Source organism: Oenanthe melanoleuca, chromosome 2, assembly GCF_029582105.1.
Source record: "Oenanthe melanoleuca isolate GR-GAL-2019-014 chromosome 2, OMel1.0, whole genome shotgun sequence".
NCBI lineage: Eukaryota > Metazoa > Chordata > Aves > Passeriformes > Muscicapidae > Oenanthe > Oenanthe melanoleuca.
In genome coordinates, this window is record NC_079335.1 from 92,385,942 (window position 1) to 92,413,027 (window position 27,086).

The window sequence follows — 27,086 nt, forward strand, 5'->3', positions numbered from 1 at the left end:
CAGGGCTGGCCCCTCACCCGGATCTTCCTCCGCGGCGGGCGGGAGGCACGGTCCGCCCGCCCCAGCGCTTCCGGCGGGGCCGGCCGCCGCTCCGCCATGGGCAAGAAGCACAAGAAGCACAAAGCCGAGAAGGCAGAATGGCGCTCGACCTCCGCCACCGCTTACGGTAAGGAGCCGGGGGGAGCCTCTTTGTACCTGGGACGCGCCCGCCCCTTCCCCCGGTGGGGCTGGGGGGCCTGGGCAGGGACCCCGCTCCGAGTCCGGAGCTGCCGGCGGCGGGGGCGGCCCGAGGAACGCGGGGCGGGCCGTGGGGAGGGAGCCCGAGCGGCTCCGTGCTGTCCGCGGCCGCCCCTGAGGGGATCCGGCCGCTGCTGAGGGGATCCGGCCCCTCCCGACGGAACCCGGCCGCCCCTGAGGGAACCCGGCAGTCCCAGGGGGACCCGGCCGCTGCTGAGGGGATCCGGCCCCTCCTGAGGGGATCCGGCCGCTGCTGAGGGGACCCGGCCGCTCCCGAGGTGACCCGGCCGCTGCTGAGGGGATCCGGCCGCTCCCGAGGTGACCCGGCCGCTCCTGAGGGGATCCGGCCGCTGCTGAGGTGACCCGGCCGCTCCCGGAGGGATCCGGCCGCTGCGGTGCTGCAGTGATGCTTAATGTCACCTTGCTCTGCAAGGACCTTGCGACCTTTCCAGGGGAGTCCGAAGAGCCGGTTTCTTGTGTCTCGGAGGTTTGTGGAACATCACAACGTGCGGAACGGCTGTTTGTGCGCTAGGATTTGTTAGTCTTGGGTATTGATTTTCTTTCCAAATTTGTTGTGTATATTTCCGGTTTGCAGCGAATTCTTATAAATAGTTCTAGAGGAGGCTTTGGAGCTGGGTTTGTTTAGCTTGGGGAAAAGGAGGCTTAGGGGAGACCTTATCACTCTGCAGATGCCTGAAGGAGGGTGCAGGCAGGTGGGGTCAGCCTCTTCTCCCGGGCAGCCAGCGACAAGACAAGAGGACGTGGCCTCAAGCTGCGCTGGGGGAGCTTCAGGTTGGACATTGAGAAATAATTTCTTTACCAAAAAGATGATTATGTGTTAGAATTGGCTGCCTAGGGAGGTAGTGGAGTTACTGTCCCTAGAGGTGCTTAGGAAAAGACTAAGTGTGGCACTTAGTGCCATGGTCTAGTTGATGTAGTAGTGTTTGATCACAGATTGGACTCCATCTCAGCACCTTTTCTGACCTAATTGAGACTGATTCTGTAATTGCTGTGTGCTATTAGCTCCCTGTGCATTTATTAATTTTTAATTATTTTTTTTAAATTTAGATTATGGGGACAAGCCTTTGGAAAAACCCTTAAAGCTGGTTCTTAAAGTTGGAGGCAGTGAAGTCACTGAACTCTCTGGGTCGGGCCATGATTCTAGTTACTATGATGATAGATCAGATCATGAGCGAGAACGACATAAAGAAAAGAAGAAAAAAAAGAAGAAAAAGTCAGAGAAGGAAAAAGAAAAGCATCTAGATGATGAGGAAAGAAGAAAGAGAAAGGTAAGCTGTGATTTTTAGAATTCAGACACACCAGCCTTCATTCTTGCTAAAATCTGGTGCAGAACTTTGCTTAACTCACTGTTGCAAGAAGCTTATTGTCTGGAGATAGCACTTCAGAAAAGTAGAAAACCCTTGCGTGTGAGTTCGTGTACTTCAGCCATTTAAAGGAGATACCTTTTGTGATAATTCTATGAACAAAGTAACAGCTTCCTTCTTATAACTTTTTATTTTCCTTATTTATGTGCCTTGAATGAATGCTTCTGTTTTCCAGTTGGATGTTTTGAGAGTATTTTCATCTTTTCAAATAAATCCAGGCTGTGTTTATCTTTTTGAGGTGTGCCAAGTTACTGGACATTGAAATTGATATGTTTACTCAAAACAGCTTCTGAACTGCTGAGTACTGTGGTACATTACTTGGTTGGCTCTTGGAATAACCAAGGCTAGGCTCTGTGACTTTGTTAGTAGCAAGTAGTGTGGTCTCTTTAGTTGTTTGTGTTGAACATTGTAGAGTTTGATTAAAATTATCAGTAAGGCATTGATGGCACAGTTACTTGTACAATTTAATTTTAATACTATTTATTTTATGTAGTAATGGTTCTCAGACCTTTCTGCTTTTTAAATTAATTCCGGTCATGTGGTTTTACTGTTCTTGTGTGACAGTTTTTTCGGTGCTACTTTGTGTGTGTTTGTGGCTAACATCTATCAGTTCCAAGTAATACAAGGCTAACAAAAAAATCAGCTGGAAGTGACAGATCTCATAGGTTCATTCAGAAGCTCTTGAATAGAGCACTGGTATCAGTATATGTACACAATCTTCTTCTTAGTACAGATGTTTCAGGCTGGGACTTGAAGTGTAGCAAAACCAGCTGTCCTTCATACAAGATTTTTCAGTAGCAATTGCCTTTACTGAGTTGTGGCGTGGGGGTTGTTTGGATTTTTTTTCCCAGGACTTCATTATTAATACATTCAAAATAAGCTAATAAATAGCTAAGTAACAAAACCGTAGTGTAAGGAAGGTTAATGAAAGTGTGCTTTTCTGTGCAAATGTTGCTAATGATTGTAGGATTTCAGGAATGACTTAGGCGTGCCTTTGCTTTGAAACTCAGGAAGAGATCATTAATTATCACCAATGCTTCTTATGGTTCTTTTGTTGGCTGAGTTGTCACATATTTTGCTCATTCCTGTTTAATGTGACGAAAAACATGAGAGCAGAGCCACAGACTGGTCTTTATTCAATAGTAAATAAACTTTCTTTGCTCTCTGGTGTAGCTTGTTATTGTGCAGTTTTGCATATAAATAACTTCAGAATTTATTTTTTTAATAAACATGCAGGAATGATAGAACAATGCTATATTAAATACACAGTAACAAAAGATGAACAGTTCAGTTTTAACTGGAGAAGAAAATTGAAAAAGTGATAGTGAATATGGATGTAATATTGTTTAAACCATATTATGACTTGGATTTTGCATGAGTATTCCAAATCAAAATCATGACTGATGCTTACCTTTTGATCTGTGGGATTGTACATTCCAAGTACGTCCCTCTGAAGTATGTCTTCTCTCTGCTGTCCTAGGAAGAGAAAAAGAGGAAAAGGGAGAAGGAACAGTGTGACACTGAAGGAGAAACTGATGACTTTGATCCTGGGAAAAAGGTAGAGGTTGAACCTCCTCCAGACCGTCCTGTTAGAGCATGCAGAACTCAGCCAGGTGAGCAGTGTGAAAGATAAAATTATTTTGGTTCTTTTTAAAAGTACACAAAACAAAGCTTTTGTCAAAGGTACCAAAAGGTAAAATTTTCATGAAGATTTACTGAAATGTAGGCACTTTACTTTTTCCAACATTCAGAACTTTCTGCTGTCTGAAAAGTCAATATTCCTCTTGGTGCTTCCACACTAAAGTAGGTTTGTTTTCAGGTGACTGACATTGCCAAGAACATCTGTCTTTGGCTTCTGGTCCTTGGCAGAATAAACCTCATTATAAAATTATTATTGCGCCTAATTCCTTGTCCTTAGCATTTACACAACAGTGTAATATCTGGAACTATGTTTCACTTAGGTCAAGGGAGAAAAATGTCATGGAGAATTCTTAGGTGTTGTTATGGTTTTTTTTTTTGTTTGTTTTCTAACCTATATGGAGTTTTAGTATTCTTATGGAAATGAATTTGTGGTAATGTGTCTCTAAAGTCTGTAGACACCACACACCACCCCTGTTTTTCATTTACAAATCTTTATTAATTCTTATCACCATCCAAATATTGTGTGTGGCAACTTCTGCTTGTTTAATCCTTTCAGATTTTGCCACGCTTTATCTAACTGTAGCAATTGCTTGATAATTAAAATTCAGCATTACTCAGTGGAAACCTTTACTTCAGAGAATTTTCAATTACATCATGATCTCAGTTATATATAAGCCTGAAATTGGAACCTCGTAGCAAAAAATTGTGTCTTTAGGAATATTGTGAGGCTTGTCTTTGGAATACTGGCCTTTGATGGTCAAGTAATTCCAAGGAATTTTATAATTGTGACCAAACATTAAATTGAGGAATGGTGGCCATGAGCTGTCAAGGGAAATTTTCAGGTCAGAATTATATGTCTCTGGTAGTTAGGAGCCTTAAAAACTGACAAGATAAAAACTACTCTAATTATTATTCTCTTTTCATCTGGTTGTAAAATGGTGTTGGAAAGCATGTAAATTACCCAATCTATTCTGGTGAAGAAAGGAAATGTCTTTCCTCTATCATGATGGAGACTTGAATTTTTAATTCTTGATGCTTCTTTAATGTTTCAAACTTTACTAAAGCCAGTCTCTCTGAAGTAACAGGTAATTAACATGTAATATTTCTTGTGTGATCTGTACAGGAAGTGAAATTGTAATCATTACCTCTCTTGCCAGCAAATCTGCATCTGTTTGTCACTCTGTGATTGAAAGGTTTAGAGAATTGCATGAGATTTATGGTGAAGAAACCATTAAAATTACTTGGCAAACATGTCGTAAGAATGTGAATTTCCCAACTGCAGTATTTGAGCAACCAAGTTTCACTTTTTCTGCAAAAATATATAAAGTAATTACTTTAATCTTACTAATCTTAGAGCTACTAAGTTTAGCATTACATCTGACTTAATGGGTACTAGATTTTAATGTGATGAAAAAAGAAGCTCAGAAAATAAAACAAGAAGAAGTAGGTACTGTGCACTTAGAAATCTGATGTGCTTCTGCTTTGAAATCCATGTCACATTCAGCTTCAGACTAGTACAAGCTGTACTTGTAGTGATCTCTGGTATTTATATTTTTAGATAAACTAGTATGCACATATTCTGTTTCATTGCACTTATCTGTGTTTCCATCTCAAAATGCAGCTGAAAATGAGAGCACACCAATCCAGCAATTACTGGAACACTTTCTTCGCCAGCTTCAGAGGTAATAAATGTTATTGTGTCTTCAGCTTTGTTCAGGCTCTGTCTGATGCATATTTATTGTTACTTGGCAACTTCTTATCCTGGTTTTCTGTTGGAAAGTAGTGCCTAGAGACCTGACTAATATATTTGTTAACCTTTGCAACCATGTCAGACCTGGTAGTTTTTAAAGATAAGTTGAGGAAAATTATTACCAGCTGTGCAATTATAGTATTGCACAGGGAAATAAGTGCTTTGGGCAGAGTATACATGGCCATTATAAATTTATTAAATATTAATGACTTAGTTTAGAGATTAGAAGTGAGTTATTACTCTACAATACTTTAAAAGATTGAACTGTTTTAGTTAAATTTTGTTTTATTCAGTGTCCACTGTCAGATACAAAGCAAATTTAGACCTGGTTACTTGATAACTTCTGAATTTGGAGAGGCTTTTTATTTTATGGTTTTCTTAAACATGCACCCATGTTAAAAAAAATTCTTTTTTTATTTCACAGCAATAAGCTGGATTCAGATCTAATTTTAAAAAATTAAATGTTGCATTTAGTTTTAGAGGACCTTATGAACAGGAAGAATTGAGCTTTTGTCCTCAATGAAACCAAAAGACCAAGTTGGAGTGTAGAGACATAGAAAGCATACAAGAATTAATTAAGAAATACAAGAGCTAGCTTGAATTGATAATTTGATCATTGAATTGAATTGAAAGACATTTTTAATGAAAATTTTCAATAATTTCTTTTTGGAAAAAGTCTACATATGTGAAATCAAAATGCTCTCCTTAATCTGGAAATTTTCCAAACATGTATCTGTTTTATGAGAATGTTTTTAGTGTTTCTTGTTTTTTAAGTAGTACTGTTGTGTCATTAATGTGATACAAAAGCAAGGATCGTTTTGTTTGCTGCTGTAGATCTAAATGTATTGTTTTTATTTTTAGGAAAGATCCTCATGGGTTTTTTGCTTTTCCAGTCACGGATGCCATTGCTCCTGGATATTCCATGATAATAAAACACCCTATGGATTTTGGTACGATGAAGGAAAAAATTGCAGCAAATGAATACAAATCAGTCACTGAATTCAAGGTGAATTAATAAAGATTTAGATATTCCACAACTAGTAACAAACTGAGGATTCTTTTTAGCTGTAGAAGCCTTTCTTACATTAATTAATGCTCATTTTTTTTCAGAATTGAGCACTTTCGTATATTCAGTGTGTTACAAATAATCTGTTAGATTCTACTACAGTCTTCTATAAAATAGTATGGGAACCAAGAACATCATCTAAAATTCTGTGGATTTTATGCTGCTAAACTTCAACAGGAGTAATGTAGTTTGGACCTGTCTGCAAGAAACCTGTGGATATACTGAAGCATCTTGTGTACGAGTCAATAACAACTACATATTTTTTATCTTTAATTGCCCTATTGTTCATATAACTTAATTTGAAATTGTGTTCTGGGAGAAACTTATTTGGCAAGTTTATTTGCAGCTTTAAGTGTATTGTTATTGCTGTAATAATTTATTAGATGCATCATGGTTTTACAGACAGTGCAGTAAGAAATGTTTTCATGGTATTGCTAGCTCCTGAAGGAGAGGAGTTTTCCTTAACTCTTTCATGAAGGTCATGAATTATTAGCAGCCTTTGGAATTGCTTTTTCCTAGACTGATGTTGATATGACAGTAGCCTTGGCAAGAGAGCATTGGCTTTTTTCTTAGGGTTAATCTCTTTCTTTGGAAAGGTCCAGCAAGGTGAGCAAAGAATAGTTTACATTTCTTACATATGCTTTAACAAAAGTTATTATTCTCTTTTGTTAAATATGCTATAAAGGTTTATAGGAAATTGTTAAAAAGGATTTATGGCAGCATTGCCATCAGCAATGCATTCAGGTCTCTAATTCCTATCCTGCTAAAATTGTCTTATTCAGCAGCTTGAAAGGGAAGTTGGGGTGGGAGCTCTGTTAAATTACAGGCAAGGTTGCAATATTGAAATTGGTGGAATAGAAACCTAGAAAAAATGAAAATGGCAGTATTTTTTAGACTGGCAGATTGTTTTATTCTCAAGGACTTAGCTTCTGCTGGTATTCGGAGGAGTAATTAAAGTTTGCTAAAAGTTTGCCCGTGTTAGAGTGAGAAAGGAATTAGTCTCTGTTTCTAGATACATGAGGGTAGCTAATTACACAGAACTACAGAGTTATAAGCTTCATGCAGAAATGAAGTTTGCAGGTTTTTAACCCCTGAAACAAGGTCTGCTCAGAAGGTTACCTATCCGATATAACTTGCTGAGGCTAGTCCCAAGACAGTAAAGAATCTGTCTGAGTAGAGTCTGCAGGAACTCTCTCCTACGTTTAGAAGAGGGGCAATTGCTGCAGAAGACTCATTTGTTTTGCTTCAGAAAAAAAGGGTGTATTTCAAAGTTGGGGAAGCGAAAGACTGGCTTTTTTTGCAGCGCTTGAAAGGCCATCACAAGAAGTAGCACTTCATTGCTTCTTGGCCCATAGTTTGCTTTTCCATATCGCCTTCTCAATTTCTGGCTTTGTGATGGTCTTGGTAATTGGAGGCAGAGGGCTTAAATGCTGTAAGAAGTTATCTTGGTGGCTTGGTCCAGTATTTGGTTAAGGAGATGATGTTATATTTTGCATTCAGGAAAGAGTGTGTTTTTTATAACCAAAAGCCAGTTCCAAAGGAAACAATTGTCTTGGAGAGGTAGAAGAGGCTCAAACCTTTGCAATTGTGCTTTTGGCTTGCATTCATGAGCCTGCTGCTAGAATATTCCTGTGTTCTTCAAAGAGCTGCCAAGATGGAGTGGTATCTTCCAGTCATTTAACAAGGCACTTGAAATGTTTACAGTTCTTTTGTTTTGTATTTTACAGGCAGATTTTAAACTGATGTGTGATAATGCAATGACTTACAACAGACCAGATACTGTTTACTACAAGCTAGCCAAGAAGATACTGCACACAGGCTTTAAGATGATGAGCAAAGTAAGAGACCTATTAAAAACAAAAAGCAGAAACTTTGGGGGTTTTTATGTTGCCATACTTAAAAGGAACAAAGTAACAATGGTAAATGTTGTTTCATCCATCTGTGATGAATTATAGCAGTGCCAGTTAGTGCTGCCATAGTTAAGGGATACCATTCTTGTTATAACACAGTAATTTTTACTTACTTCTCAACCTTACCTGCACCACTGAAGTCTGTAAGAGCTTCTTTCAGTGGAAGCAGTTAAGATCCACATATATCAAACTACTGTAAAATCCTACATCTGGCTGAAACTTTGAAAACAAGATCTCATTTAAGTTTTATTTCTTCATAAATGAGAAAGCACTACTTTTTTCAAGGTGTTGGGTATGGAAGAGTTTTCAGAGGTGTTGCAAATATTTTTTACTCAAATACAGTTGTTGGTTTGTAAAATGTTGGTTTTTTTGGAAGCTACCACGTGTGTGTGCATGTGTGTGTGTGTGCATGTATTACAGTGATGGTAAGTTTTGTGGAAAATAGTTGTTTTTGCATATGCAGTTTGTTTGTTTGTTTGTTTCTCTCTTGATAGTTGGGCTGCAGAAATTCTGATGCCATGCTACCATGACCAAATCATGTTGCATCGCCATTGGAAACGAGACAATAAGAACAAAATAAGGCCATGGCCATTCCCATTCCATCCCATCCCATTATCATAGCACCTTGGCTATGAGGGAAAGGTTAAGTCCCTGCCGCTCTGTCCTTTCTGATTCTAGGAACGGCTGTTAGCTTTGAAGCGCAGCATGTCGTTTATGCAGGACATGGATTTTTCTCAGCAGGCAGCTCTTTTGGGCGATGAAGACACAGCAGTTGAAGAACCTGTTCCTGAAGTTGTTCCTGTACAAGCAGAGACTACCAAGAAATCCAAAAAGCAAAATAAAGAAGTTATTAGGTAAAGGTTTTAATGGGCATGCTTACTGGCTTGTTGCAGCTTTTGTAGTATTAGACAGCAGCAAAGAACTGAGGAAAAAACTCAGTATTTTTCTTTGAGGTCCATAGGAAAAATGAGCAATTTTATTGTGTTTTATTTTTTTATTTATAGGACTTGTTTAATAACCCAGTGATACCTAACTTCAAGCAAACAATTCAAAAGATGACTGCATATTCTTTCAGACACTTAAAATTAATATCTACAGAGATATTTTCATTCTTCTTTATATCTGTATTAAGTAATGAGTAGTTTCTTCTCATGATGGTTTAAAATGTTATTTTATTTTGGATATAGTTCCAGATACCATTTGCATTTTGTCCCTTTTTTTCCTTTCTTAAAGTAGTCTCATCAAAATGTAAGAGTTTCTTTCCAGGAGGGCAAAGTGGTCCCAGATCAGTGAGTGTTTTTATTTACTTTAACCTTGTCTGGCAGGTTATGAAGGTACAGGACATTATTTCTGAAGCAGGTGATAACATCTCCCCAGTGAAATCTTACTAAGCTCCTTGGTAAAATGCATTGCTAGTGCAGTAGTAATCCCCCAGCTAATAGGTACCCCCATGTTACAAATTCATGTTTTTATATCTAAAATCTAGTGTTAATAGATTTTTTTTTTAAATCTGAATTTAAATTTTGTTTAGGATGTTGCAATCCTCCGAACATTCACTCAAAATTCTTGTCCTTTAAGTGTCCTGTCGTGTGTGATAGAAGGTGCCAGTTGTTGAGGAGTTTCCTGCTGTGTACACCCTTTCTTAAAGCTTCAATGAAACAAAATACTCTTAACACATTTGTCTTGTAATAGTATGATCCTGTGATCTTTTTATTGTCTTTAATAGCAAAACTTACTTGTGTATCGGATCTGAATCTCTATACAGAGAGAAATTCTTAGCTAAGCAAATGGAAGAAGATAACCCAGGAGAGAGAAATGGATTTGGTGTGAGGAGATGCTCTACCCAGTACCTAAGGTGTTTGGCCCTAGTGTCTAATGTCCATATAATGCCCTGAAATACTTTGATGTACAACATTTATTTTATATAAAATTTAATGAAGACTGCCATATTCTATGATAACTTCACACTTTTTGATGCTACCTTTTTCTGATTTGATGTGATAGCTGTGTCCTGTTCCTTCCTTAAGTATGCTTATTTGCTATGATTTTATTGGTTTGGAGCTTTAATGAAAAGGGATCTACTGAAAGATAAATGTTAAATTCTCTAATTTCAATTACAAGCAGTTGTGTGATTGATACAGATTAGGAATGCTAATTGCCAATTCTAAAAGAGATAGGAATTAAAGGGCTCCCTGTTAGACTGGGATTTGTGTCCTACTTCTGCAAACATATGACATAATCATCATAAATGCAGCCTGTTGGGTTTTTTCTCTGACAGTTTCTATCCCTCATTGCATCATTTTTTCATCCTCCTGTTTGGTATTTTTGAAAATAGCGTATTCATGCATGGGGGAAACTAAGGATGTATACAGCATTCACCTTGTATTAATGCCAGTTGTACTCCATGTCTCGTTTTGTACTTCATTTTATCAAGGTACAGAAGCAAGTAAATTTTTGAAGTTAAGTAGTTTGGTAGTTCAGCTTCTGCTGCAAAACTTCATCATATGATTATAATTCCACTTAAATGCTGAAGTAGACTAGCACTGGGAGAAGAACAGGACTGGTTATTCTGTTAAGCAAAGCCAGAATTCAGCCCTTTGTTTTGTTTTAGCTTTTAATTTCTACAGCTCCTCCTCTTCTCTTTTTTAGCTGCATTTTTGAACCTGAGGGGAATGCATGCAGCCTGACAGACAGCACTGCTGAAGAACATGTCCTGGCTCTAGTGGAACATGCAGCGGATGAAGCTCGGGATAGGATCAATCGATATCTACCCAACAGCAAGGTCTACTGCACATGGCAGTTTGCAGTTCCAGTGTGTGCCTGACCATTGAATGCTTTGTTTCACCTTAGGAAACAGGCTTTACTGTTAGGCCTGCTGAGGCTGGAACTTCTGGGATGTATGTTCTGTGTGGAATACCTGTACTACTGTAGTCTATCATTTAGTTTCACTGAAAGCCACTGTAGGGGGTCCTAAGTGGATCTCAGGTGCTATTGTGTGTTGAAAATCTTTGCAAATTCATTTGCAGGAAACAGTGAAATGTTTTTCAATCTTGAATAGTAGCTCTTAGCATTGAAAGTGATTAAAATAACATCACACTTCTCTTTTTGTTGCAACCTCAGAAAAAGCAAACTATGGCATAGGATGAGGGGCTGTTAGGATTCCCCGTCTCCTCCCCACCCCAAGAATTAGCATATTTTTCATGTTAAATTACTATTTTTAATGAGGAGAGTCAGTAACCCCTTATAGTTTTGTATTTACAAGTAGTAGCTGTCAGCTGTAGCATGAGTACCAAATACAAAGATCTTTTATTTATGAGGTTTAGATAGCAAGTTTGGCAGTCCTGAATGGGATTCTGGTGTTGTTCCATGTATTTGGGTTTTGTGCTCTTGCAAGGGTTAGATGGACAAGTTTGGTGGTGCTGTTGGTGCAGTTTTCTCTGAAGGATCAATTTTTTTTAGCTGTGGGTTTTTTAGCTCTGTGATGATGGTGGTGGATTCCTTCACTTCCTTATGCTAGGATTGGAGTGCATGCTCCAGGCATTTGCTGCAGATCTGTACTGAGATACATTTACTCTCTTTCCCTTGAATTGTGTGGAGACTTATTCCTACCTTTGCTCCCATTTCTCATCTGTCACTAGTGGCCACTGCAGTTGAGAAAAGAATCCACAAAGAATGTGTCCACATCCTGCATTTTCCACTCTCTAAAAAGTATTGCAGAAGAAACTTTACTTTACTTTGAAGCAAAAGTGGTGTTATGTCTTCAAACTTAAATGTTCATTTCTGGGGCAGTGGCCCTGATTATGCAGTCAATTTAGTCTTAAGTGGATTATGAAGCAAAACTGCAAAGAAGAGTGGGGGAAGGCTTAGCTTCAATGTATTTCTGTTTCTTTGGATAATTAGAAGACTTGCTAGGGTTGAAGGCTGTTTGAAACCTATGAAGTGAGAGTGGCTTCACTCTTCAAAGCAGTACCAGTCTTTCATGCTGATGCAGTCAGTTTTGCACTGTTGGTGGAAATTTCTCAAGGTGTGCAGCTCTTAATTGCTAAGGCTGTTAAATCAGCTTGACAGCCCCACTGCATGTCCCACTGAATCTAGGTAACACTGGCATGTTCTTGGAATTCATTGCTAACTTTTGCCACCACTTGAAGATACTGTTCTTGTTCATTCTCTTGCCAGCATCTCTCACCTCTGTTTTTATTGTATGCCAATACTAGCTTGGCCTCCTGTACGGAGAGATTTTCACATTTTTTTCAGATGGAGAAGGATAAGAAACAAAATAGGAGAGATTTATTGCTGATTTACTTGGAAGTATTTGCTAATTTTATCGTAGGGAGAGAAGAGTTTTCATTTTCCCTTTTTATTGAGAGGTTACTGCCATTTTTTTCTCAATTCATGTGTAGTTGGTTTCTGACATTAGTTTTGCTTGTGGCATCAGATCTGGCTCTAACTTTACAGACCCTGGTGTGGTTTGTTGTCTTTCACATCTGTCTTTAGTAGTGTGCTTGTTCTGCTTTAATAGGTCTGTCACAGCACTTCTTCCTCTTGAAGAATTTGGTAGTGTGTTCATAAAAGTACTTCTAATTAGAGCAAGTTGTGGGTGGGACATGAAAACAAGCAGTTCAATCTGCATTTGAAAATAAGCAGTGACTTTGTTTGTGGATAGGAGTTACACTTCTGCTTCTAAAAAGAATGCATGTTCCAGACTTTGCAGTCAGAAAGGCTGACTCCGTGCAAATAATAATGGAATTGGGTTTGTCTTGGGTGAAAACTTTAGATCTGATTTAGAAAGATAAATAAGGCATTGTGTAGATGATGTATGAACTTCTGCTCCTAAGTCTTCTGTTCTGAAACACTTGCTAGGTGGTCTTAAATAGTTATGACCCAAGGCTCTCTGTATGCAAAAGGGAATACCAAAGTGCATTATTCAATGCAGCTAATAATGCTTTTTATAGTTTTCTCTGTAAATGGGCAACTTCTTCTTTGAGTGTGAACAGCTCTGAATGATTCCTCCTGTATCTTTCTGCTTCTATTCACAGATTGGTTATCTGAAAAAAAATGGAGATGGAACTTTATTATTTAGTGTAGTAAATTCCTCTGATCCAGAAGCAGAAGGTAAAAGCCGTACTCTTTCAAGCAAACATGTCTAGTCTTGAATGTTCTAACAGATTTTGAAGTATCTGTAGATACAGATCCTGTGTAGTATAGACGAGTTTTAAAATTATTTTTAATTTTTAAAAACAATTTTATTTTTTTTCATTAATTATTTCCCAGACCGTCTCCCCAAACACCCCAAAGGTGTTTCTGTTTGCCTTCCATATTTTCACTCATCAGATGATTTGTTTTACTGATGCTAACAGTGAGAAGATAAAATTAACATCTCCTTATAAGTACTTACACATTGCTACAACTTTATAAAGAATTTGGAAGACAAGCTTTTACTGCAAGTACTCTGTAGTGTTAATAACTAATGACAAAAGCTGAATGAAAATGCTGCAAACCTATGTAAATATGCAATGCACAGATGTAAATTTAGAACAATCTTTTTCCTTTTTATTACCTAATTTAAATCACTAGCTATATTTCAGTTTTAAGTTTATGAGGTTTTCTCAAATTTTTTTCTTTAGTTCCTTGATCTTTTCTCTTGATTTTTTTTTTGTTCTGTTTCTGTTATCTATATTGTTTTATGCTTTTCCTTTACTTTAATTTCAAACTCAAGATGCAGAAATATTGAAAATTTGTAATGAGTGAAATGCCATAGTTTTTTAGTGCTGAGTGTCATATTGATTTAGCACTTCCTTCTATGCACCTTTTGAGATTAGGATTTTTTCACAGCTTTCCTCTTGTTTCACTAATGAGTATGTGAATGCTTTTGACTAATTGCATTGAGAGACACAAGCCTGCTAAATTCTTTTTCATTTGGTAGTAAATTTTTCTGGAATGAAATTGAGCATTTTGGCTGCTGTCATGGCTATTACCTATTTCTGAAAAAAAAGGTGATTTAATATCACCTCTGAAATTATGCCACTGAAAATTTCAGGAGTGAAGGTAATGGATTTCTATAAACAAACAACCACTTACTTAGTCAACATAAGAGACTGCAAGAGGCTGCTTTTATCACTTCAGTAATATCTGGATCTCAAAAGTTTGTGAATCAGCTACTAAAATAATTACAAATGCTGCTGTATACTTTAAAAGTGAAATAACTTAAGTAAACCATAAATCTTGTGAATATGACATGGAAGCATATTTATAGCTTGTGTTTGAAATTTATATGGAGAACCTGAATTACAGTACCTACTCTTAACATACAGCTTAGAAGACATTTAATCTTTATGTTAAATACAGCTCTAAAATAGCAAATTCTAATTATTTTTCACAAATTGTAAACATAAAATGCTTTTCTAAGCCTTCTTTTGAATCAAATTGTTAGAGGAGGAAACTCATCCAGTGGATCTGAGTTCACTGTCAAGCAAATTATTACCTGGCTTCACTACACTGGGCTTCAAAGATGAACGAAGAAATAAAGGTAAATACTAAAGACCATGTTTTAGCTTTATGTTTATTAAAAGTTCAAGCAATTACTTGATATAAAATAATTTCAGTTTATACCTGTCTCTATATGAAAATTCACTTGGTTATTTTTATAATATATAATAATTCCATTAACAGCATTTTTCATTAACATTTAATTTTTATTAAGTTGACTTTTTTGCTTATTAAACGTAATTTAATTAGCAGTTTATGGATTAATATTTTACCTATTTTAATAGTTTTTAATAGTTTCTAATCTGCTGTTCAGAAACTGACTGCCAACCAACAGTAAAGTAAATGTACATAAAATGTAGAAATACAAAAGGGAATGTGGCCATGAACCCTTTTCTTCTTGGAGTGGGATGGATAACTTAGTTCTTGATTTTTCAGTAATATAAATATGTTTGTTTATATGGTTAAAATAGTTGTGCCAATTCTAGAGTCTGGAAATGTCCTTGAGATACTGCTCTTGCTTTCAGTTGGAGAAAAAAATACATGGGACTTTCTGTATCTGTTTCAGAAAACACAATCTTTTTTTTCTCCCCCATGTGATCTTTGGCACTTATGCTAATCATTTGTTGTGTGTTTTACCTGTGCAGTAACCTTTCTTACCAGTGCCAATACAGCACCTTCCTTGCAAAACAATTCTATATTTCAAGATTTGAAACCAGATGAGATGGAGCTTCTATACTCAGCATATGGTGATGAAACTGGGATCCAATGTGCCTTAAGGTAAGGGCTTCCTTATTAGGAAGGCTAACTTCTCATAGCAATTTTTTGAAAAGCAGTTTAAATTAGATCTCAACTAAGAGCCTCCAAATCCTGATTAAGTTTTTCTGAAACTTATTTTTGCAGTAAATCACCATAAAATTTGAAGCTAGCTTTCATCCTTCTTTGTTGCTTTTTTTTTTTTTTGCTTTTGGATTTTTGACAGTGGGGAAAGTTTTGGGGGAGTTTTCCATTTGTCCTTTTAAGCTATTCTATTTTATTGCAAAGTTTTTATGGGTCTTGTTATTAGAGTCTTCAACCACAGTATATTATAGGTTGCCACAGATTTAGTGTTTTGCTTTAAACTCAGCAGTAAATACTTTTAAAAGGCAAGTAATATATTTCAGTGGCTTTAAAAGAATGATGTTTTTCAAGGAGTTTCAAAAGAGTTAAAGCTAATGGAAAAGTAAAATGCCACATCATTAAACTTTTGATCTTGGAGGGGAGAAATAATCTCAAGCTTTTTATCCCTTGTGTTTTGTTTTTTAACCCCTAACTTACTATCAATGATAGTTCAAGTCAAAATTTGCTGGTACTTGTGAAAAACAAGTTGCAGATCTACTTTACTATTAAAAGAAAAAGCTCTGTGTCCTAATTGGTTTCTGAAGAAGCATAAAAGAGTTAAGAAAAAAGAAAGTGTACTTGGGAAAGTGTACTTGGGAAAGCATATTTTAAGTTGAAGTAGTTTTTGTGAAAGTAAACATTTTCTGTAATGCTTATCTCCATTCCTGCTAGCTTACAGGAATTTGTGAAGGATGCTGGAAGTTACAGCAAGAAGATAGTTGATGATCTTCTGGACCAGATCACTAGTGGCGACCATTCCAAAACTATTTATCAGCTAAAGCAGGTGTGTCCTGGGTGCACTGAAGTGTCACAAATTCATCAGAATATGAATGAACCTATTGGCTTTTTAATGTTATGTGAGATTCTTTGTTTTCCACTGTCAGTTTAAGCAGTGCAAGCTTAGCTGTTCAACCATAAACCAAATTAGAGGCTGAATTAATGAACGAAGGAGGAATCCTTTTCTCTGGCTGGGTCAGTTCTCCAATGTGGTTCACTATGTGACTGCATATGAGGCAGGAGATGAAGCATAGCAGTGACCAACCAACTGGATGAAGTTTGGGCAGCCTCAATGTCATGACTCAATGTCATGACTTACAGACTTCTGAGTTATATTGCAATGCTTTCGTTAAGGTTTTGGGTTTTTTCTCAATTGAAAAGAAAATATATTTCTCATGGAAGGCTTAATTATTTGGAAGATGGAAGTAAAGTTATAAACCAGATTAATAATCACCAAGTGTCTGTTAGCCCCCAGTGCTAACTTTTACCTTCATGTAGTGTGTCAACAGGAAAAGCTTTTAAGTTATTTACAAATGCACTTTCCTGATGAGATGCATTCTAAGATTGGAGAAGAGAGTTTTCTCAGAAATGTGTATGATTCTGTAATATTCTATGAGAATGTTTGCATTCCCAAGACAAAATAGTCTAAAAAAATTGCGAAATTTCTTAGGATAAATTTTGTGTTATCTTCACTTTGAAAACCACTCTTATTTTGAAATAATTGTCTGCTATTTAAAGTACTGACACTCTGAAAGCTTGAAGAATAAAGAAAGGGAGGCAGGGTGGGAAGATGGAAAGTACTTGGGCTTTCTGACATGGTGGACTACATCTTTGCAGACTTAGAAGTGGAATAGTGTGGGTGGTGTTTGGAAATAAGGAGGTAATAGAATGAAAAACTCTGATGATCTGTTACAATTTTATGAATATTTTTTCTCTACGGGAAAAAGATGGTACATATAACAGGAAGAAATGTAAAGGATTAGTTCAAAAAGTTAAAACCCAATATTTTGAATACTCTTCTACATATAGAAATGTGTGTATGCAACATAATCAATTTAGCTTTAAAATAAAATGTGTCTTTGCCTTTTACCACATTTTTCTATGAATGTCGTTCCAGGTGAGAATTTCTGAAGACCTCTCAAAGGGTCAATGGCTATTTACACTTGAAAATGCTGTTCAATTGTGACATACATGGAGATACGCTGATTTTACACAATTAAGTGTGTTTCAGTGATCATATACATGGTGCTTTATGCTTGAGCATTTTGTACTGCTGCATTTGAGTAAGAATTAGTATCTCTGAAATTTCAACCTTGAATGATTTGTGATCAGAAGTTACTGAAGTAATGACAAAGATACTGCATTTGAATATAAAGTTTGTGAGCAGAAGAAATAGTATAAGGGGACTCAAAGATCAGTTAAAATGCATAGCACTAAAATATATAACAGCAACTGTTGCATTCTAATTGCATTACAGATACATGAAGAAGTTAGCTCTCTCTAGCCTCCTTTTGCATGTGGTTTGAATAGACTTGAAATGGTACAAGAAAAACGTTTTTCTTGTGTGTTGAATATAAGCAGTTATTGGTATTCTTTCTTTCCAGAGGCGAAACATCCCAGTAAAACCACTGGATGAGGTAAAAGTAAGTTATGCTAATAGTCAGACTGTTTGTTTGGGGCTTTTAACTGGGAAAAGTGTTTTGGCATTTAAAGCAGAGAAAGTTATGTTCTCTGAGCTTGCAACATTCAAATTCTTTATTTTATTTAATGTGCCTCTGTTCAGTGTGGTAATACAGAAAAGATTGCTAAGTGGGGTATATGAGAAAGAAGAGGCTTAGGTTATTCTTAGAAAGGCTGTCCTGTTTAGTTACAAATTGTTGGCATGACTGTATGTGATTGCCCTAGAGAGGAGATGGTCCTCATTTTTTTTGTGAATGTTCTACTCAAACATCACAGAATGCAACAGTTTTCTGTGGTGGCCTGGGAAAACCAGTTGTGGAAAACCATTGTGGAAAACCAGTAAATTACACAAACATTCTCAGGGAACATTCTTAGTAAATATAAGCTATGAAATGCTAAAATCTAAAGTATTTCTTTGTTCTTTAGGTTCTGCCAGTTCATATAAAAGAAGAGCACAAGTTGCGTAATACTTGTCTGGATTCTTCCAAACAGATCATGGTAAAGTGGTTGGGGGGTAGGGGAGGGAAACAACAGGATAAAAAATTGTAAACCAAAAAGTAGTATTGAGAGATTATTTTGTTTCAGTGCAAAATCTGAGGTAGAATATTAAAATTACATTATCTAGAAGAAGGTTGCAGTACTGAAAATGAATCCTCTCATATTCAGTCTTTTTGGGTTTGTGGCTTTATTGTTCTTCAACTTATTTCAGAATGCATAACTAAGTCTCAGAGGCAGAAAGACCACGTAGAAATCTGAAAAAGATACTTGATCTGCTGATCAATACTTGAGATTCAGCCTGCTGCAAAATTGGAAAAACTCTGTTAATATTAATGAGTTTTACCACATCCATTGGAAATGCCTGTTAGAAAGTATGGGTAAATAATGCATATCTTATGCTTTTATAGCTACTAATTAAATCTTTCTTTAAGTGATACTTGTTTTATCTTTCAAATTATTTGTGACAACAGAAGATATGCACTGCATTCCATGCCAATTCACATAGAAATTATATGGATCACATTATAGCAACTAAAAAAACCCATAGTTTTATAAATATTTCTTATATTTTATGAAAAGGTGTGGATTTCTCTAGAAGGTGACTGGTTATTTCATATAAATACTAGGTTTAATTTTCATATTTCTAAAAGATAATATATGGTTGTGTGTTTACCTGAGTGTCTCATTTCTCCTGCTGGATCAGGCATCCTCAGAGATTTCTCTTAGAACAGGTTTTGAAGCTTAGTGACTCTGATTTCTTCCTTTGTGCCATTATATTAGCAATATTGCAATGTTGTGGAAAGAAAGGATGTTGTGGAGTACAGGCTGTATTTCATTATCCAAATGTATAGGAAAAATACTAGGGAGGCACGTTCCAGCTAATACTGTCCAGAAGGAGGCCAACTGTACAAAAATAGTCATTAAATCCCATGTTCAGTATGGAGAAGATGAGGGACACTGGTAGTATGTCCAGCTGCTAGGGTTCTACTGTGAGACATGGATGAGTTGAGTGTGTAATTGAGTTTCAGAAGTCCCAGATTATGAGATAAAAGACTTGGGCTACTGTGCACATCCCTGGCCATACATGTGACTGGTCTGTCCAGGAACCTTTTTGAGCTGTCTCTGAATTTCAGGTTAGCCAAGATGATTATGGATGTTCCAGTCTCAGATGTTGAGATAAAACTTCTGAGAGAATGGATTTGTGCTTAAACATTGTAAAGTTAACATGACAGCTTGTGACTCTTGCTAGTCTTTCTGTTTCTTGTATTTTAATAGGTTGGAGAATCTGCTGGAGACAGTAACACTTCTGAATTGGACTTTCTTTCCATGAAGCCCTATTCAGATGTATCTCTTGATATTTCTATGTTGAGTTCATTAGGTAGGTGACTTAATATACATCATGGTTATGGTTTAGTTTTACCATTTAGACAAAATGACAGCTGGATTTGCTAAGACTAAAAAAAGTGTTTGAAAAGTAGTAATAAGTATACATTTGACAGAGGTAAAAGTCTAGGGCTGATAAATGAAATATTTTTCTGTTTTTCCTTTGAGACATCCATGTGTTATCCAAGCTAATTTTTCCTGTACTATTGAAAAAAGTATTTGTACCTCACTATTTTGATAGCTTTGCTTGTATTTCTTGTGTTCATAGTAACTTAAATTTTAAGAAGCAGTGCTTCTCAGAAATTATGTTGCTTCATATGATGTTTTTTAAAATAACTTGGGAATTAGGTAAGTATGTGAAACTGGATCATATTGCCACTCAAAATATCCCAAAACAAAAATCTGAAGAAACTTCTGGTGCTGGATGGACTTTATCTTCAGTTGTATAAAAGAATTTGGATGTTTTTTCAAATACATACCTTTGATAGTTATCCTTTAGATACCACAGGAAGTACTGTTACCATTTCTGTAGGTAGCTGAGCTGGTCAAATGTCTCCAAAGATGTCATCCATGCAAACAACCTGCTTATGTTTTAAGGTATTTTTAATTCTGAGTGTGAAGGAGGCCAAGCTATCTATTATGAAACAAAGCCAAACTAATTGAAGACTTAAAGGGAAAAAAGAATTCTGCAAATTTCTTGCATAGGTGCAGTTTGAAAAGCAATTGTAAGCTCTGATTATGCTGTCTCACTCTAATTTTATTGCAGTTCAATAGAAATTGAATAAATATCCATTTTATAGATAATGTTTAGCCATATCAGTCTTACTGTAAATTTTATGCACCACTGAAAGCTGCTTATACTTTCATCTTTGGCCTTTCTGAAAATAATCATACTGCTAGATTAGTTGGCTTCCAGAGAGAGTTTATGACATTACTTCTTATCATAATTCTTGCAAAAATTAACATTTAAGAAGAGAAGGGAAGGAGTTTATCTTCCTGTTTAAAGTTGAGGGAATTTTTCTTAGGGCTTCATATGAAAGAGTAGCATATATTGGCACATACATCCAGTTCTTTCCAATTTTGCAGTTTAATTTGCCTTACTCCAAAATCAGTATAGCTAGAGAAGATACTGTTCTTAGAACCTTCTGTGATAGGGGTGTCTTTGCATCCATAGATTTCATGTTCTGTTTTAACTGCATTTTGAGTTAGATATTTAAGTGATCTTGCTGACTCTCTTTTGCCACAAACTAAATGTGTTATTTACTTGGAGGGTGGTGAGGCACTAGCACAGGTTGCCCAGGGAAGGTGTGGATTCCCCATCCCTGGAAGTACTCAAGGTCAGGTTGGATGGGCTTTCAGCAACCTGGTCTGGTGAAAGGTATCTCTGCCCATGGCAGGGAGGTTGGTTGGCCTTTAAGGTGCCTTTCCACCTATGCCAGTCTGTCCACCTCTGGCATTTAACAGCCAAGGGAGAAAAATTAAGCTCTTACAGCTATTTAAATACTGGGAGTCAGTTCAGCTTCAGCCATTTCCATGTGGGACTTCCCTTCATCTTCCAATACTGCACAGGTCTGCAGCTGTTGCTTTTTAGAAGTGCAAGGGAAAATTCAAGATGGAGGTAATTTGCATATAGACAATTCTTATGTTAATTAAGTGTAGAACTTTTTATACTGACTTGGTAATTCATGGGTGAATGCACATGTACTAATTATGGGTTTTGGTTGGTGGCTCTTAGGAAAAGTAAAGAAGGAGCTTGATCATGATGATAACCATCTACATCTGGATGAAACAACTAAACTGCTTCAGGACCTTCATGAAGCTCAGGCTGACAGAGTGGGATCCCGGCCATCATCCAATTTGAGTTCCCTCTCCAATACCTCTGAAAGAGACCAACACCATCTTGGTAAAGTTAGCTGTGTCACAGAAGTTGCAGTACTTGTGCTCTATTTGAAATTGGTTTAAACTTAGGTTGTAATGTACATAAATCTTTGTGGGAAACTACTCTGATAAAACAGTATGCTGACTGATTATGTTTTAATTTTTAAATAAGCCTGGCAGAGAGAACTAGCAAGACATACTTTTGACCTCCAGGACTAAGGCCACTAAATGTAATTCCCTATTTTTTTATTAGATGTGATTGAAGTAATTGTGAATTGATAAGTCACTGACAAATCCCTATAAGCACTTGCATTTGATGCCCTTAGTTACACTAAGGAGTGTATAATGTTTATTTTACTTCAGCATAGTTGTGTGCAGCAAGAAACAAGTGGGATTCTACAACAGTGTTTCATTGTCAACTGTAAAATTCAGTGGTAAAATGGGATGATAGTATAACTTACTGCCTAACAATTTGGTGTCTGAGAAGGTAGAAGATGTTGGATGGATGATACTCAGTTGTATAATTATTCAACTCAGAGTAATAGCATAATGATTACTTTTCCAAAAATTATCTAAATTACTAAGAATCTTGTGATTTCTTTTTTTTTCTTTTTTCCTGTTCAATTATTATTTAGATGTCTGTCTTACTTTAAAAGTGTGAAAGGGACATGTGAAATAATCATGCTGATTATATGTATAAACAGCTCTTAATTTTTTTCTGTACTTTTGAGGTTTTGATTTTTTTCCCATATCCAACAGGAAGTCCCTCTCATCTGAGTGTTGGAGAACAGCAAGACATGGTTCACGATCCCTATGAATTTCTTCAGTCTCCAGAAACCTCAAATGCTACTAGTAACTAATATGACATGTACTATATTTATTTTGTATTTTAATTGTATTATGTTTTTATAAAGTTTTTGTCCATGACAGAAACTGCATTTTTGTCCTCTTTTCTATGAGGATTGCTGTATAATATTATCATGTATACAGGATTAAACAAGCAAGCATACAAAAAAACCCCAATTCCAAATGAATTAGTGCATAATGCCATTAGCAGTGTACCAAGAACTGCTTTCATTTTGTTTGTTAAGGGACAGTGTTATCTACTGGTGTGTGAATCTTGACTGAAAACCAACAAATAATGTGTTAGAAAAATTTGTATTTTATAGACACTGAAAAGTGATACTTTTTGCAGAATCATGGCAGCAGTTGTTAAATGTTTGCAGTACAATTATCAACTGCTTCTGTAGATAATGGTTCTGTTATCTACTGTTCAGGTTAAGGCCTGGACATCTCCAAGGAGGAACAAAGAACAGCCTGAATTGGGATCATTATTGTGTTTTCCATCTCCTAATGCTAATAATCTGTAGGAATTGTTTTAAAGCATTTCCCCATATTTTAAAATCTTTTTAAAATCACTGTAGAGAGCACTTCATTTGAGAGTAACAGTACTTGGTGGTTCCAGTAAAATGCTCATTTACAAAACTTCTACCCTGGATTTGAAAAAGATGAATGTTTTTGTGATCCCTTGTATCTTGAAACACAAAGAAAAGACAATACTTGTATTTTTTAATATGATGTGTATATCTCATAGGATGGGAAAAATACTGGCTAAGATGTGCTTTTCAATAATTCCAAAATAAAATTTGGATTTTGTAATACATCAACACTGAAACTGAGGGGTTTTGTACTATATGCAAGCAGATAAATGTTATCAATTTACATTATTTTGTAAATATTAATAAAAATAGAAAAGCGGTTTTGATGTATATCAAATCTGTTGTTCTTGCCAGGGAACAGTTTGCTTCCATCTGAAATTCTAAAGAGTTTTGGGTTGAATTCATGTGCTGCTTCAAAAGATGAATTTCATCATGCCACGTATAGCTATAAATAAAAATAAAAACCAAACCTATTAGTTTTCAGGAAGCATCAAGGAAGTCAGTCAGATAACTGGTAGTAAAGTGTTGATAAAGTCTAAATAGGAAGATTGTTTTGTTCCAAGCAGGAGTGCTGCAGAAAGCACATGTGAGGTTTTCCTGTCTGGGAGTTGTTAGGAATGTGTGAAAGTGGCAGTGTGTGCTTGGGCTCCTTTGCTGCTCCTGCATTCTGATTCATCCTGACTGGGGGTTCTTGATGATGTGGATGATCTGCTGCACTGCGGCCACTGGTATTGGCGAGGATTTGCATGGACACACAGCCTTGTGTCGGCCTGCAGCTTCCCAAAATGATTTCAATTGAAAAGTGTCTTTAAAACTAATGTGCTTTTGATCTCTTTTAAATCTGGTTTGTCATACAGCAAATTTAAATTGATTCCTGTAATAGACTGTAAATTACAGTTGGTGAGAAAATCTTTATTGAAACACTTGCTGTTGAATTGCCTGCCTTAGTTCTTGAATAAAATTCTGCAGAATGTTTAATTTAAAATACCCCTCTAGAGCAATGTGCTGGTTCACTTTGGTTTTTGTTTAAACTGCAGGGTTAATGACTGGAAACTGAAATAATGTGCAGTATCTTATTTGATGCCTTCACCTTGGATTTCAGGCAGAATGCATTCAATCTCTGTGAAATTGTGTAGATCAGCCCTTATGGGCTCTGTGCATTGGTTGTATAAAAGGCTGGATGTTGTTTGCATCATTACTGTACCAGAGAGCACTTTCTGCCTCAGGAAGGTTTGCTTATTTATTCAGCTTATCTGGCCCTTAAGCAGTGTTAGTTATGCACAACCTCTGACTGCTGTTCCATGGGTGCTGGACAATCCCTTCACTAGGCTAACTGCCTGCATTCCCCAGGAAAAAAATGCTTTTAAGGCAAAACTTCTTCCCAGAAGCAAATACAAATGTTTTTGTTGTGGTGCCTTCTCATAAGTGGCAGACATTGACTTGTAACCTCTTTGCTGAATGTACTGAGATATGTGATTGGGGTCACTAAATGCTACAAGAAAGGCTTTCATGTTTCTTTGAGAAATCTCATCCTCCTAAATTTTATAGAAAGATTGGACTCTTGAGCTTGCAGCCTCTGGTAAAAAAATGCTGAAATTTTTAAGTAAATGGTTGAAGTAATATCTTTCAGTCACTTGTTTGTCACAGTGCATTTTCACTGATTCTCAAGCTAAAAGAGAATCTCTTGCTCCTCTTCCATCTTGATGTATGTGCCTGTGCTTGTACCATTGGTACACTGTTGCATTTTCCAAATGATTCTGGTTTATTTGAAAAAAAGCCTTAAGAAGAAATTTTTCAGTCCTTTCCTTACTTATTTGAAGGGTAAAAAATTCCCTTAGCCATGTTTTACTTGCTCTTATCTCTGCAGATTGTAAGTTCATATACACACAAAAGCTTTGAACTAACCAGTAAAGGCCTCTAATCTTGTGGTCCTATTTAAACACCAAGAATTTGAAAAACTTGATTTAGTTCTGTGAGTTTATTGAAAATATATAATTATTTATTTAATCTGAGATAAACACCATTCCTTTCTAGTGTGTTTGGTAGATATTTCCTGTTTGGCCTATTTGGGTGTCCATGGCATCCCATTCAAATCTGTAGTACATAACGTGTAACATCATCTAGCTAGGTGGCACCAGATGTCAATAAACTTCATGTGAGTCCCAGTTGGAATATGCTACCACTGAAATAGAGGGGAAATTCCAGGGTGTTTTGTAAAATCAACCCAGGCTTTCTATAAAAATATTGAGAAAATTAGATGCATTTTTTCTGTTTTTTCCTCCTAATAACTACTGTATCAGAAAGTGTATTGCACTAAGGATGTAAGCAATGTTAAGAGAAACCTTAGATCTGTTCTTCCACAGGCTAGAAATATATCAATGAAAATGTAAAATGGTATATATAACTGTGATTATTCTTTTCTCTTTTATATGTCTATCGTCAATATCATGTTTTAGCACAGTCATCTTCAGTGGCAGCAAAGGGAATGTTGAGACTGCATTGCACATGTAGCAAACATCTTTGTAAACAAGGACTCAGCATGGAGCAACTTTATTCCACTCTCTGAGATACACAAGTACAGGGACAGAATTTACCTGTAAATATTAGGTGAAAAATAAAAATAAAATCTTTCTAATCTTCCTTCCTTGCTCTTTATTAAATAAAAAAAGAAAAAGCACAAAGACATTTTTGAAGCCATGTAGTTTTTTTGCTCTCTGACAGATGTTACAATGAGAGGTTTATGCAGATGAGACCTGACCAGCTGACCAGCAGAAGTAACCTGGTTTCTCCACCCCCACATTCCAGAGGGAAGGGCTGGTTCTTACCATGCCACTCATTTTTGTGTTTGTTGCTTTGCTGTTGTTTATCTACCTGGCCACAGTGGGATTTGGAGTCTGCACACCATTACTTCCATGTGGATGGAAATAAGCTGCTTTTTCTGGTTTGGTTTTTTCCTACCCTCCTACCATCCTCCTTGGAATACGAGTTATTATAAATGCTGATCTGTGTGCTGATAAGGGCAGGGGAGAAGCCCATCCACCTCACAAGGGAGGTTGGGGCATCTCCAAGGGATGGCATTTTTTCATTGTGCATTTAAACCCTCACTTGTCTATTGCAGAACTCAGTTTATGTAGATCAGTTGTGTTTGTGTTGCAGGAGGGTACATGTGTATGTAACTAAATGTGAATTATGTGTTTAAAGAGCCTTTAAGTGGTGGCTGCAAGTAAAGGGGCAGAGGATGAGAGAGTGAGAGCAGCCACAAATGTTTGGAAGGCAGGGGGCAATGCTTTGCAGCTGAATGATTTTTCCCAGAGTGATCAGGAATTACTATAAATCTCAGAAAGTAAGACCTTGCTGTTTCTGCAAGGAAAGACCCCTCAGAAACAGCCCTGTGAGAAGCAGAATGCCCATCTCTCCATTTGCTTATGGAGCACTCAGTCCATCATTGCAGGATTAAAACTTGGTGAATGTGTCATGGAATTGTGAACCAACACTAACTTTATTTTCAGAAGGGTCAACTTGGATAACTTGAAATACCTTGTTTTATGTTAGGTTTGCTTCTTTGGCAGTTCATTACATTACAGAGCACAGTCTGAAGTTCTGCATAATGTCCAAATAAGACTCTTTTCATTTTACATGGGAGAGGGAGAAAGGTTTAACAGCATAATGAGAAAAAAAACACTGATAGGCAGTATTTCATTCACTTTTTTATGTACAAAACATAGATTGTTGCTAGGAAATGGTACGGTGTCAATGGAGCACTCTTATGACAGCACTGTAATTCTTGTTGAAGCAGAGGTTGAGCAGTCAGCACAGCTGTAGATCTAAGGTCTTTTGCAATGTGTTTAAGAAAACAGTCTTAATTGTATCCCTGCTCTTGCTCCTTTTGAACATACCCTGGAAAAAAACAGGTTGCTGGTGATTATCATGCCTTTATAGATGAGTAACAGCCTTGCTGAAGCTCTGATGTGCCTGCAGTTGTGTTTTTTCTGTCATTTGCTTTCTCTGTATTATCAGCTGAGGAGATGTGTGCCAGCTGTGTTGTGTCCCATAACAATTTCCCATGCTGGAGAGATCCAG

General features: G+C 36.8%; 1 protein-coding gene across 8 annotated transcripts; it reads left to right on the forward strand.

The window, feature by feature from the left end:
- The first annotated feature begins 43 nt into the window (after nucleotides 1-43).
- Nucleotides 44-25,589, forward strand: BRD9 (bromodomain containing 9). 8 transcript variants are annotated; one of them, XM_056484786.1, is made up of 18 exons: nucleotides 44-166; nucleotides 1,306-1,526; nucleotides 3,103-3,235; nucleotides 4,885-4,945; nucleotides 5,875-6,019; nucleotides 7,807-7,917; nucleotides 8,668-8,843; nucleotides 9,755-9,844; nucleotides 10,639-10,771; nucleotides 13,026-13,101; nucleotides 14,420-14,515; nucleotides 15,120-15,252; nucleotides 16,024-16,135; nucleotides 17,733-17,765; nucleotides 18,235-18,306; nucleotides 19,582-19,684; nucleotides 21,425-21,592; nucleotides 22,327-25,589. In XM_056484786.1, the coding sequence occupies exons 1-18, from the start codon at nucleotides 97-99 to the stop codon at nucleotides 22,425-22,427; spliced, it is 2,034 nt and encodes a 677-aa protein (XP_056340761.1). In that variant the 5' UTR covers nucleotides 44-96; the 3' UTR covers nucleotides 22,428-25,589. The 8 variants fall into 8 exon arrangements, with proteins under 8 accessions (XP_056340761.1, XP_056340762.1, XP_056340763.1 ...); XM_056484787.1 differs by having other exon boundaries at nucleotides 8,728-8,843; nucleotides 17,733-17,771; XM_056484788.1 differs by having other exon boundaries at nucleotides 8,731-8,843; nucleotides 17,733-17,771.
- The last annotated feature ends 1,497 nt before the right edge of the window (nucleotides 25,590-27,086 follow it).

What these genes read in the sequence shown, in the direction of transcription:
- BRD9 (XM_056484785.1), top strand. Translation starts at nt 97, where the DNA reads ATGGGCAAGAAGCACAAGAAGCACAAAGCCGAGAAGGCAGAATGGCGC. An exon ending in GATATCTACCCAACAGCAAG is followed by an intron (nt 10,772 to 13,025) that starts GTCTACTGCACA and finishes TTCTATTCACAG; the next exon opens with ATTGGTTATCTGAAAAAAAA. An exon ending in AAGAGACCAACACCATCTTG is followed by an intron (nt 21,593 to 22,326) that starts GTAAAGTTAGCT and finishes CATATCCAACAG; the next exon opens with GAAGTCCCTCTCATCTGAGT.